Source organism: Vitis riparia, chromosome 19, assembly GCF_004353265.1.
Source record: "Vitis riparia cultivar Riparia Gloire de Montpellier isolate 1030 chromosome 19, EGFV_Vit.rip_1.0, whole genome shotgun sequence".
NCBI classification, from domain to species: domain Eukaryota; kingdom Viridiplantae; phylum Streptophyta; class Magnoliopsida; order Vitales; family Vitaceae; genus Vitis; species Vitis riparia.
The window spans coordinates 23,085,351-23,099,511 of record NC_048449.1 but is presented as its reverse complement, the minus strand read 5'-3'; the positions used below and the strand labels follow the sequence as shown (position 1 = coordinate 23,099,511).

Below are 14,161 nucleotides of genomic sequence, written 5' to 3'. Positions count from 1 at the left end.
TGATCAAATGGACAGTTGTTTCTACAGCCTCAGCCCAGAAAACTTTTGACAACCCTTAACTTGACAACATGCATCTCACCCTCTCCAAAATGGTCCTATTCATGCGCTCAGCTAGGCCATTTTGTTGAGGTGTATATTTGACAGTTCTATGTGTAGCTATGCCTTCCTTTTGACAAAATGAATTAAAATCATTTGATAGGAATTCAAGCCCATTATCTGTTCTCAACTTCTTCACTTTTCTGCCTACTTGAGTTTCAACCAGAATTTTCCACTCTTTGAACTTTAGGAAGGTCTCACTTTTATTTTAAGACAATAAATCCACACTTTCCTAAGAATAAATTGTATGAATGAATTAATATCTTCATGTCCTTGCACTAATATGTTGGTGTTCAAGCTTCCAACTACCCAAAAAGTATTATCAACTCTTCGCTAATGCTACAGCTTCCACATGCCAGCTTAAAAGGACTTGATAAAACTAATATTACTCAGTTATCTCCAAACAACAAACACATATGATGGAAAACCATTCAAGATCCATTATGTTGCAGTTTCCAAGAGCATTTCTTCTTTACATATAATTCAAATCCCAAAATATGCTCCTTGAGACAATTACAACTTCAATATTTTCTCAGTTCTTGCCATTTATTATTATTGTCTTTATCATTCTTAGTTTTTCTCGAAGTCGTTAGTACATTAGTTCGATTACCAACCATCAAGCATTTCCAACAAACCAAATACCAATCTATAGTTTTTTCTTGGTTGTAGTAATCCAAAGATAAAATTTCAAATAATACACTCCAAAGGAATTTTAATTCACTTGACTGCATTTTCTCATCCAAACTGCATTAACATTAAATAATTTACATTAACATTATTCTTTGGAGCTTCAATTTGTACTATAGCAGCTCACTCCTCCTCCAAACTTGGATGCCTATGTAAAAAAATGACTAAATAGACATTTGTTTTTTCTCATGGGATCAAACTACACATACCTTCCATAATAGCCGAGTATTGTATCATTGTTTGTTCATTGTAGTTTATTCACCAATAAAATAGCAGACGCGTAAGCATGAAGAGGTAGCTATATCATAGAAGCAGTACAATTTGTTCAGACTTTGGAAGAAGATTAAGCATCTTAGGCACAAGTAGTTTATTCACCAGTAGATTTGGCTTAATGTTCTTGCATTGTGACATGGCAGGACCTTCATTTCCACTGTATTTCAAGTTGATGTCACCAAGCTTGACGTCTTGGCATGGTACTCCCTGGCTGCAAACAAGCTTGACAATAACCTCAGTTGAGGTAGTGCCCCGGATGTTTCTGAAGCTAACATTACTGAGGTTAATGCGTGATGGACTCTGAAAACAATGGAAATTTAAGTTCCAAACCAATAAAAATAAAGGGAAAAAGAGGGAAAATAAGCCATAAAAATGGGAATTTCCATTTCCTTTACAAGTACCTTTAAGTTGCATTTGTTATGGGGCCAGTACTTTTGATATGTGATTATGGGATTGTCAACATTATTCATGACAATATCTTCGAGATGCATTTCAGAGGCAGTGCCTTGATGAGAGAAGCAGGTCATGTCTTCACTCTCACGCCATTCTGGGTGTTGGTGAAGGTGCAGTTCTTGACACTAATGCCAACCACAGGTTCTTCATTGGGGTACTTTCCTAAACTTCCCACGCAGATGCCATGGCCAAGTCCGTAGGTTACTCTTTGGATATTAATTTGCTCACTGCCATCACCAATTGAGACACAATCATCTCCGGTTTCTATGGTTGAATCGGTGATATGGATCCCTGAGGAATGTCCAATGTGAATTCCATCTGTGTTAAGTCTATCTTCTGGTGCACTAATTGCAACATTGTAGAAAGTCCAATTCCTGCACCCCAAAAGATTAATATGAAACTGTTTGTTGTCTCTTGAAGTTATATCCTTGACCATGTTATTGGTAATGAAGTTGAACCTCAGATTCTGCTATAGATATTTCAAGTTAAAAAAAGAGACACCAAAGCTTATACTGTTAGTGTCCTCATTATGCACACAAACTGAAAGAATTACATAAGATATATATATATATACATCAACTTACGATGGGAAGTTGGTTGCAATATGCAGAGCTCGGGCATTTTCTGCCCCATACGATTTTTCCTTGGCCATCAAAAACTCCACCACCAGACAACATGAACTGGATGATTTGTTGGAAAGCAATCCAACCAGCTTCAGCCTTGAACCTGCTGGTATCCACCGAGGCCTTCACAGTGCCTTCGACAATGAAATTGATAGGAGTCTTGCAAGGGCCTCCAATGGTTATTTACCCCAGGGCATATCTCCCATTTGGAATCATAACTGTACTTACCACAGGCAATGCACAAGCATCTCCCCAAGCTTTAAGTAAGGCCTAAGAAAACATTCCATAGCGAACCCATTAAGCAAAAAATCAAGTTTGACGTCTTACAAATATTATAATTGCATTACCCTCACCTGGGTAATATCAGTGTTTCCATCAACCTTGTCACCATATTTGGTAACATAAAAAATGGTATCACCAGACGCTTCTGCAGCAGATGCTAGCAATTGTAGAAGAGACGTTGCTGTGATATTCAATTTTAGGCCTATGTTTGCCTTGTCCCTCTCTTCTGCTTTGTTTGGTAAAACTTGTAAGCAATTAACAATGGTGAAACCTCATACTTCTCAAGCCATTTTATTGTGTAATTGGAGAAGCTCAAGACCAATAAAACCTTCAACCAATTGTTAGCTAATCATGTTTTATAGTTTCAATTAGGTTGTGATGTTTTAACTTCCCTCCTATTATTAGCCTTCACCTTCTTAAACTTTACGTGGCAAACTCTTATTACCCTAAATCATTTATTCAGTTTTTCTTTTTCCTTTTTAACCAAACACAACCTCTCAATGCATGACTACGTAAAAAGATATAAGTGCAAAGAAGATTTCCTAATTATAGAGAAAATTATCTTATCAGCAGCTTACAAGTAATTGTGAAGGTTGAGAAGCATGCTCCATTAGACTTGTGGTGGGTACTCTATGATGGTGCTTTTGTAGCTTCGTGATGTTCTGGTACAAATAAAAACAAATATATAAATTATAAACAAATCATAGAATTCCTTAAAAAATTGGTTGTAAAGAATAAATGATAACTAACATATAAAAGATAGAATGATAAACTCAAGCTAACTCCAATACCATACATCCACAATCTACAACTTTCAATATGAATCTCCAAAACATAACTGAAGCTTATATCCTCATTGCTATAGCTTTTCACATGGGCTTGGTAATGATTACATCTAGAAAGATATATTTATTAATTTATTAATTTATTTTTTTCTGAATATGTTAAAACAATTGTAAAATAACTTTATCAATTTAGCATATAAGTTCCTATTAATGATTGTAAGCATGTGACACACAATTACTAATTCATTTTTTTTTTTAAATAAGGATAGAAAATATGAATAGAGGTAACACAATTACTTTATGGAAGAGTTGCAAAATGATATATAGTACCAAATTGTTAGATTATTAAGTTAGGTAACTGCTAACATGTTGAAGCCCATTTTAAACAGACTTCACCTTTGGGATAAGGTTCATATACTTCATTTGATGTTGTAAAAAGTATAAATATATAGAACCTATAGATATGTGAATACTCTTAGACCTTATGCTAAAAAATTCAATAGATTATGACATGCATATATATGCTAGCAAATATATTGGGCTATGAATGCTTTCAATATGCTTATAAATTATGAAAAAAAATGGAAATGAAAAAGATATTTATTTTCATCTTTGCAAATATGAATAATCAAATGCTTTTTAAGCAAGGTGAAATCTACAAGAAAATATTAAAATCAAATTCAGTAATTTCCCAAACTTGAGAATGAAAAAGCTTTAAAGTAACAGTGGAAAAGGTTCACATTATATGCACAAACATTTATAAACACAGATAAGAGGGAAGGAAAGCAGTGTAAAACTAAAATGAAGTTATCAAAAACAAGAAGAGGGGTTGGGGCATGAACCTGAAGTACATTATAGATGGCATAATCAAAGAGCCCGGCCATTAGTTCTTCATGAATTAGAAGTCCATTTCTACTTCATATCAGGAACATGAGAATGCTTAGGGGCACATCCTTCCAGCAATGATTTAGATTCAAGTTAGACAATGATTTGGAACTCATTAATAAATCTAAAGGCCCCCTGGAAGAGACAACAACTCAAGCTTTTAAGTCCTTATGATTTACATGCAAACCTCATCCTTACTATGTAGCAAATGAAGCTTTCTGCAATATTTATTAAGGTCTCAAGAGTGATAAAATGTAGAATTTGTTGATATAGAGACCTAGTTTAAAAAACCCTCAATTCAACTTCTCAAGGAAGTTAGTGCCCAAGCCCCACAATCATCCCTTTTCGTATTGATTTGAGAACATTATATTTGCAATAAAATTGCTAGTCTAACAACGTTTTGAAACATGAAGAATGCCAACACAAAATAACTTGAACAATATAGTTATTAGGCTACCTACTGATTAACACAATGACAAGCATGATTTCTAAAAAAAAAAAATATTAGCTAAATTATGATATATAAAAATAATAAGTTTGTTGTTAGTGATGTTTTAAAAAATAATGAAAAGCACAGTTGATACACAAAGCAAATACAAGGGAAATGGTATAGAAATTTTTTGCTCTACAACTTGCATCTTTCTCAATCCAGTTATTATCTTATTACATAAAAAAATTAAGAAATATAATGACATCTTGTATGATGCTCTCAACAAATAGATAGCAGGGAGATTACTTAAAATATAAGGCAAAAGTCTTTTTTGCTTTAACCATCTAATCGATATGAATTTCTAGGTCATGAGAAAATTTTAGGTCAATCTAAAACTTTTTGTAGTGATAGAGGAATGGAAGAATGTAGGCACTCGTTTTAAGATGGACTAGAGAATAATCACTAACTTCTAAAGTGAGGTGAAATTTGCAAAAAATAATAATAATAATAATAATTAATTCAACTTTTGAATGTAAAATTTAAATCAATTTGATTAGTTTGGCCTTCAATTATCAAATGATTTGAAGAGAAAAATTTTCAAACTTACCTGTTTAAGCATTTTATCAAATGCATAAGGTGTAAATATAAATAAATAAATAACAAATCAGTTTTGCTTTATATGCTAAATGCAATTACAATAAACTTTTGCTCAACGACATGGATGCTATTATTTTAGGAACAATGTGCTTAATGGTCGTCAAGAATTTTTGGCCCTTATTTGTAAATAGAATACTAATGTCCTATTTTCATTTAATCTAGTTCTTTATTCTATTCTCTACAAGAATTTTTAGCCCTTGTTAATAGATGACTGGGATATTGCATGGATGTAGAAAAAATAAAATTAGTTGGCACCTATCTTGTGGAAACCAAAAATTTATGAACCTTAAGATCACCAGACACACTAGTTATCCTAGGGAATTCCATTTTAATCATCTTGACAAATAAGGTGCACTAGTAATAGTATAAAAACAGTGATAGGAAAAACACAAAAATCTAAAATTTGACCTTTTCTTTGATATATTCTGATATATTGAGAATGTTGCATTAGTTTCTTTTCACCTTGTCATGGTGTGAGTGGTTCCAGGTGTTGCCTAGGAGGTGGAAGCAAATCAATGAGAAAGGATTTCAAGTGCTTAAATATTTCCTTGGGCTTCTCTATAATAAAAGTATGCTTTGTGTTATTGATGATCACAAGTTGGGCCTCCTCACCCAAAATGCATGCACACAGTAACAATCTCAATAGTGAGAAAGACATAAGTTGGTGTTTATATTGTTGTAGGCATGTAGGAAGGTGATATAAGTTTACCTTTTCAATTTGTAAGCTAGTTCTACTAGGAATACCGTATCTTGGTCTCCCCAAATTATTAAGGTAGGCTGCATAACAAGAAAAGGCGAATTGTAACATAACAAAGATGACATAAGTAGAATTAATGGATTGTAAACTGGATGAATCCAAATTCAACCTATGGGATCTTATGGGGACTTTGAAAGTTTCTGGTCTTTAGAAATATATCTTGGATCAAATCTTTCTTCTCATCTACAAACTCTATGCACATTACTTGTCAGTCTTATGTCTGTATTAGAAAACGAATATATCTAATAATAATAATAATAATAATAATAATAATAATAATAATAATAATAATAATAATAATAATAATAAACTTGAATTTTAATCACTCAACTGTGATCAAATTTTGTGAACAGTTAAAAATGATATTTTGAATTATTCTAAAAAGGAAAAAAAAACCACCAAAGAAAATGTGATATCTAAACAATTTACTTCAATGAAATTATTGAGCAAGCAAGAAAATCTAATACCAAAAGAAAATGAACATAAATAATATCAAATGGATATTGAATAAAAATGAAGTCATCAGAAAATGAAAAGAAGGGAAGATTTTGTACCTGAAATGGTTCTCCTTATTGATGAAACCTTCACCAAGTATGGCCCTTTGTATTCTTGGGCCAGTATTCACATGTTTCCCTTTGGTATCTTGCAAGTAGGTGCATATAATGAAAGATTTTCCATCTGGAACACATCTCTTCCAAAGTGATGTCAATTCAGTGCAGTCACCAATAGGAAGGTCTATAAGTGGGTTGAAGTTGCCTTTTCCAATGTAGTAATGTTGCAAAACAAGTGCAGTGTTCAATTTGAGTTTGGATCATATCATCCGTGCATCCAATAGACAGAGACTTAAATGAAAAAGTAAAGACAAAACATTAATTGAGATAGCACCTCGGCTCAATAAGAGATGTGAAGTTGTCTATTTAATTTGATGAAGTTGTTAAATTAAAACATTTAGGTTATGTTTGGTTCCTGAAAAGTACTAATAAAAAAATGCTAAGGAAAATTATTTTTTCATGTTTGGTTGTCCTATGAAAAATATCAAAGAAAATCAAATATAATTAAGATTAATTAGAAATTTATACATTTTCAAATTATTTAATTTTTATATCAAAGAGCTAAAATAAGTGAAATGAATTTGAAGTAAAATATAAATATTTGGAGTGGTAACATGATAAACCCAACCCCATACTCATTATCTAACAAAAGCTGCTAAACTACAACATAGATGAAGTACTGAATTCATTAACACCATTCTCTATTTTGCATTTATTTGGCAATTATTTCTCTAATAAAACAACATTTAAGATTGAGAGTTATCATGCCAGACCTCAGTATTTTCTCAAACTCTTAGAATGTACAACTCCAAGTAAAATGATTAGTTTAGTGCACAGCATCAGAAATTGTGGAGAAGCTGGAAAAAAATTTCTAAGTTATTGATGTGAGCATTTAAACAAACATAAGAGGTGCCAACACAAAAGAATTACCAGAGACAAAATGAAAATATAGCATTCTGATTCTAAAATAATAAAAATGGGAAGAAAGGTTAGGGATTTTGGACCTACCTCCAATTTCATATAGAAACCATTGTTGAAACGAACATGTGGGATATGAGCAATCTTGGCCCGGTCTTTACCTGTTTCCTTGTTGTATCTTTCCCGTAGGTGTGGATAATCATAGAAATAAAATTTCTGCAGTTTTTTTAGGGAATAGATCTCTTCTGGCAGTGATGTCAATTCAGAGCAGTCATAAATAATAAGTTCCGTAAGCGAGGAAAGGCTGCCCATCCAGTGTAGTAATGTTGCCAAACCAGAGCACTTAACAATGTAGAGAGTTTCGAGAGTGGAAACATATTGAAGAGGCTCCTCTGGGAGAGATATCATACCATCAATCTCCCGTATTCGCAGAGACTTCAATGAAGAAGAAGCAGGGACAAACATTAACTGCCTCAGTACCTCTGCTCTGACTCCACGCAGGCTTAGTTCCTCAAGACGAGGTAATGAAGCCACATTGAAGGATGCCAAGTTAGGGCAATTTATGATCTTTAATTTAGAAAGACAATGGGATGAAGCTGCGATAGCACCTAAAGTAAAGACAAAACATTAACTGAGATAGCACCTAGCTCAATAAGAGACGTGAAGTTGTCTATTTAATTTGATGAAGTTGCTAAAGTAAAACATTTAGGTTATGTTTGGTTCCGAAAAGTACAAAGAAAAAAATGTTAAGAAAAATGATTTTCTCATATTTGGTTGTCCAATGAAAAATATCAAAGAAAATAAAATATAATTAAAATTAATTAGAAATTTATACATTTTTAAATTATTTAATATTTATATCAAATAGTTAAAATAAGTGAAATGAATTCGAAGTAAAATATAAAAATAATTTATTGACTTCCACTTTTTTTTTCCTTCCACTTTTCCTTTCTATTTTTTCCCTCACATTTTTCCTCAAATTTTCAAAAAACCAAACAGAGCCTTAATGATTTTTAAAGAATATTTGGAATGGTAACGTGATAAACCCAACCCCATACTCATTATCAAACAAAAGCTGCTAAACTACAACATAGATGAAGTACTGAATTCATTAACACCATTTTCTATTTTGCATTTATTTGGCAATTATTTCTCTAATAAAACAGTTAGACTTTATCAATGGCTAAATTGAAACTACTTTTTGTAAATACAAATGTTTGGACCATGTGAAATCTTCCAGCCAATCCAAAGTTGTTTCCTTTTGGGATCCCTTGGGCATTAGGTCAATGGTAAGCTCCTTAGGAAAGGTGAACTCTGTGACCAATACTAGTTATATTAGAGCTCAGTATTTCCTCAAACTCTTAGGATGTAAAACACTCAAGTAAAATTCTAACTTACTGAAGTAAGCATTTAATCAAACAAGTAAGGTGCAAATACAAAGAACCACCAAAACAAATCAAAACAGAGCATTTTAAAGTAAGATAATACAAATGAAGTAACAGAAAATGAGAAGAAAAGCTAGAGATTTCAGACCTGAAAGGCATTCTGTATTTCAATCCTCATGGATGTATGATATCAATTTGTGTGATATGAGCAATCTTGGGTTAGTCTTCACCTTTCCTTTCGGCATCTTTCTTTTTGAGTGTGAACAGATGCACATTGTTAGGTGTCTGCAGGTTTTTGAGGGAATATATCTTCTGGCAATGATGTCAATTCAGGGCAGCCATGAATTCCAAGCTCTGTAAGTGAGGTGAGGGTATCTATCAAGTGTAGTAATATTCCAAACACAAAACAACGTTTAAGATTGAGAGTTATCATACCAGACCTCAGTATTTCCCCAAACTCTTAGAATGTACAACTCCAAGTAAAATGATTAGTTCAGTGCACAGCATCAGAAATTGTCGAGAAGCTGGAAAAAAATTTCAAAGTTATTGATGTGAGCATCTAAACAAACATAAGAGGTGCCGACACAAAAGAATTACCAGAGACAAAATGAAAATATAGCATTCTGATTCTAAAATAATAGAAATGGGAAGAAAGGTTAGGGATTTTGGACCTACCTCCAATCTCATATAGAAACCAATGTTGAAATGAACATGTGGGATATGAGCAATCTTGGCCCGGTCTTTACCTGTTTCCTTGTTGTATCTTTCCTGTAGGTGTGGATAATGACTGAAATAAAGTTTCTGCAGTTTTTTTAGGGAATAGATCTCTTCTGGCAGTGATGTCAATTCAGAGCAGTCATCAATAATAAGTTCCGTAAGCGAGGAAAGGCTGCCCATCCAGTGTAGTAATGTTGCCAAACCAGAGCACTTAACAATGTAGAGAGTTTCGAGAGTGGAAACATATTGAAGCGGCTCCTCTGGGAGAGATATCATACCATCAATCTCACATATACGCAGAGACTTCAATGAAGAAGAAGCAGAGACAAACATTAACTGCCTCAGTACCTCTGCTCTGACTCCACGCAGGCTTAGTTCCTCAAGACGAGGTAATGAAGCCACATTGAAGGATGCCAAGTTAGGGCATTTTACGATCTTTAATTTAGAAAGACAATGGGATGAGGGCAGTTCCAAGGATTGCAAGTTAGGACACTCACGGATCTGTAACGTTACCAAGCCAGAAACATGTTGAAGCGGCTCTTCTGGGAGAGATATCATACCATCAATCTCCCATATTTGCAGAGACTTCAATGAAGAAGAAGCAGAGACAAACATTAACTGCCTCAGTACCTCTGCTCTGACTCCACCCAGGCTTAGTTCCTCAAGACGAGGTAATGAAGCCACATTGAAGGATGCCAAGTTAGGGCATTTTATGATCTTTAATTTAGAAAGACAATGGGATGATGGCAGTTCCAAGGATTGCAAGTTAGGACACTCATAGATCTGTAACGTTACCAAGCCAGAAACATGTTGAAGTAGCTCCTTCGGGAGAGATATCATATCATCTATGCTTTCAATATACAGAGACTTCAACGAAGAAGAAGAAGAAGCAGAGACAGACATTATCTGCCATATCACACCATATCTAACTGTGAGCAGAGATAGTGTCTCAAGAGAAGGTAATGGAGCCACTTTGAAGGATGCCAAGTTAGGGCATTTTCTGATATATAATTCAGAAAGACAAAGAGATGACGGCAGTTCCATGGATGTCAAGTTTGGGCAATCATTGATCCTTAATTGAGAAAGACAAGGAGATGAATGCAGTTCCAAGGATGCCAAGTTATGGCAAAGTGTGATCTCTAATTGAGAAAGAGAAGGATATGAATGCAGTTCCAAGGATGCCAAGTTATGGCAATCTGTGATATCTAATCGAGAAAGAGAAGGAGATGAATGCAGTTCGAAGGATGCCAAGTTATGGCAATCTGTGATAATTAATTGAGAAAGAGAAGGAGATGAATGCAGTTCCAAGGATGCCAAGTTATGGCAATCTGTGATATTTAATTGAGAAAGAGAAGGAGAAGAATGCAGTGATGCCAAACCAGAGCATTTATGAATATGTAACTTCGAAAGATGAGAAAATGAAGGACCTTCCTCTGCTAGTAAGTCCATCCTCCACAATTCCTTCAACTTTGGCATGTCAGAGAGTTCGAGCGATTCAAGAGATGGGAAGAGTGGCGTTGTTAATGAACCCTCCTTTAACTCCACCACTTCTTTCATATCATGAAGCTTCAAAGACTTGAGAGAAGGGAGTTGAGAAAAGGGTGGCAGAATTTTGCATCTTGAACATCCCGAAATTTCAATTTTAATTAGGTTAGGAAGCAGGCTATTCATCATCCAACTTGGAAACTCCGTACCTCCATACCCTTCTATAAAGATATCCTTTAGGTGTTGGTGTGGTTGAAGGCCTTCCATCACTGACTTATCACCCTCATCCCCCCAATCTTCGCCCCACCGTTTCCATTCCAATCTCAAGGACTGAAGATATTGTTTTCCTTTCAAAATTTCTCCCCTGGATACCAGTTCAACATCCCTCACGTTTTGAAGATTACTTATGCATAACCCTCCTCTTAATTGGTTAAGGCCTTTCAATTCACTCAAGCCACCAATTTTTTGATTCCTAGACTGCCCTATATCATTCCCAACCACAAACGATGGTAGACTTTGAAGTAAAGTCAACTTGCCGATTCCATGTGGCATATGAGCCAAGTTATAACAGCTATCATTCTCCAAGTGTCTAAGATTGATCAATTCTCCTATGTTGTCTGGAATTCTTTGTAAATTCGAACACCTTATGAGTTTTAGTGTTTGCAAATTCTTTAATCTTGTAATAGCATTTGGAAGTACCTTAAACCTATTGCGGGAAAGATCAAGATACCTTAAATGACTCAATTTGCCTAAACACTTTGGCACCTTCTCTACACCCATACGACTTAAACTCAATGCACGTAAACACATAAAACTCGGAAAAAATGAATTTACAATTGTACTATCTTCATAAGAATCTTCACAATGGTTTAGAAAGGTCCTTAGGGGTTTTCCCTTTAGAGCCTTTATCATAGGATTTATCTCTTCAAACAATGACACATGACGAGCTTCTTCTGGAATGTTATTTACATAACTTCTTAAAACAAGGATCTCAGATCCTACAATTGACTGTGCAAGATCATGTATAAGGTCATGCATTTTACAACTTAATGTATCATTAAAATCATCTTTTTTAACCTCTTCCAACAATGACCTTGACAACAATTCTTTGAAATATTGATCTCCTATATCCTCTAATTGCTCATTCCCATTTGTAGATTGGATGTAACCTTGTGTGATCCATAATTGTACCAACAGCTTTTTCTCAATTTCATAATCTTTTGGAAATAAAGCACAATATGTAAAACATTGTTTCAAATGTGTTGGCAAATTATCATAACTTAGTTTCAACACCTGTAGAACATTGTCATTTCCATGTGGAAGTGATAAAAGATTTTCATTCTTTTGAATAGACAACCATTTGGACAAATCTGATTTAAACTGCATTAATGTTCTCCCTAAAGTGTTGATGATGAGTGGAACTCCATTACACATGTTTACAATTTCTTTTCCAACTTTTATGATCTCAGGATTCACTGTATTCGTCTGTCCTCCAAATGTGATGTTTGAAAATAAATTCCAAGACTCATCTTTGTCTAGACCTTCTAACTTAATATGAACAGTATTATTTCCCATAAATGAAACCTCAGCGTTCCGGGTCGTCACTACAATTTTACTCCCTTTAGCACCAACCTCCAATAGAGTTCTCACTTTCTCCCAATTTTCATTTTCATTGTTCCAGACATCATCTAGTACTAGCAAGTACTTCTTTTGACTTATTTGTTTGTGAAGCTCATTTTTCAAATCATCCAATGATAGGCTCTGTGAACTTTTATCACCCTCATCAGTTTTAGATTTTGACAACTTTTTTAGCAGCGCACTTTCACCAAAACCCTCACCAGAATCATCAGAAACGCAAACCCATTTCTTAAACTCAAAATGTTTTTGCACTCTTTCATCGTCGTATACCAATTGAGCAAGAGTGGTCTTACCCAATCCCCCGATGCCAACTATAGCAACAATGAAAACATTTTCTTTGTCGGGCGACACCAACAATTTTACTAGGCCTTCTTTTTCTGCATTTCTTGGATTAAGATTAGATGAATGTGGGGATGAGTGGGTCTCTCTCCCAATATTCTTTGCCCGTGGGTGAATTGTGCTTCGTGGAATAGCATTCAACAGAAAGATATCTTTTTTTATTTCATCAAGTGCTTCTTTGATATCATCGACTCTCCCACTCATTTGGAAACGAAATGCAACCTGATTTGAGGACGAGAAGAAGTGACTCACCTGCCTGACGAGCCCTCCTCGCTGCAACCGGTAGGTTGCAAAGTCATCCAACAAGTCATCTACATCATACACAACGCCCTTGAGCCTCTTCACCCAATCTTTCACTGCATGGCTTTTCTCCAGGTGATCCTCAGCATCCAGAAGAACAGCTTTGAGGGTGCCCAGTGTCTCCTCAAGCTTTGTCAGCTCCCTTCGAACGCCATACATAGACCCGATTTTTTGAACAACTGAGGATCCTAAACTGCTCAAAACATTCTCCACGACGCTAAATGGAATTTGTTCCGCCATTTTTTGAAGAACACAAACTGCACAGGGCCAAGAAAACATATATATGGTAAAATTATGACAAGTAGAGAGAATTGCAAGAGAGAATACTGGACAAAGTGGTGATATATAAGGTTCGTGAATCGTGGGGATGATGGAACTCACCTGCTCTGCTCGCCCTCTCAAAATGGTTGGTTACTCTGAGAGAATTGTGAAAGAGTAGAGAGCCAAGTACGAGAGATATATATGGGGCGGCCGGGACAGGGTAAGTCACATGGGTTAGGTGGACAAGGCAACAAGCCAGGACATATATATGCAAGTTGTAATTATTAATTAAAAGCTCTGGTTGTATTAAATATAAAATGTTGTCTCATCTGCTTTCATTCATTAAATTACAAAGATGAATTGTAATATTATAATAAAATCATAATTTATATTTTATAAAAAAAAAAAACTATATATTTTAGTATATGCTGTAAAAAAATTGGATATTAACATCTTCCTAAAAGATGAGAAAGCCATTTCGGAATTTGGTCAGCCATTTCGGAACAACTCAAAGTAGCAGAAAGCCAAGAAAATACAGCACGTAAAAGATGAGAAGCTGAGGGAATTGTGAGAGAATAGAGAACAAAGTAAGAGATATCGATATAGGGGTGGATGGATGGGCCAGGTCACATGGGTATT

The 14,161-nt window shown here is 34.8% G+C and overlaps 1 protein-coding gene and 1 pseudogene across 6 annotated transcripts; both read right to left on the bottom strand.

Moving 5' to 3' along the window:
- Nucleotides 1-803: 803 nt before the first annotated feature.
- On the bottom strand, nt 804-4,694 carry LOC117909414 (annotated as a pseudogene).
- A 1,104-nt stretch (nt 4,695-5,798) lies between these two features.
- LOC117909413 (putative disease resistance protein RGA4) lies at nt 5,799-13,669 on the bottom strand. Of its 6 annotated transcripts, XM_034823456.1 has the most exons (5): nt 13,643-13,669; nt 9,458-13,518; nt 9,223-9,306; nt 8,931-9,136; nt 7,875-8,005 (listed from the first exon to the last, which is right to left on the bottom strand). In XM_034823456.1, exons 2-3 carry the CDS (start codon nt 13,499-13,501, stop codon nt 9,289-9,291), a joined length of 4,062 nt encoding a protein of 1,353 aa, XP_034679347.1. In that variant the 5' UTR covers nt 13,502-13,518; nt 13,643-13,669; the 3' UTR covers nt 7,875-8,005; nt 8,931-9,136; nt 9,223-9,288. The 6 variants fall into 6 exon arrangements, with proteins under 6 accessions (XP_034679348.1, XP_034679345.1, XP_034679349.1 ...); XM_034823457.1 differs by lacking the exons at nt 8,931-9,136; nt 9,223-9,306; nt 13,643-13,669 and adding exons at nt 5,799-5,948; nt 6,483-6,770 and having other exon boundaries at nt 7,488-7,964; nt 10,217-13,594; XM_034823454.1 differs by lacking the exons at nt 7,875-8,005; nt 13,643-13,669 and adding an exon at nt 6,702-6,770 and having other exon boundaries at nt 9,458-13,594.
- Nucleotides 13,670-14,161: the final 492 nt, after the last annotated feature.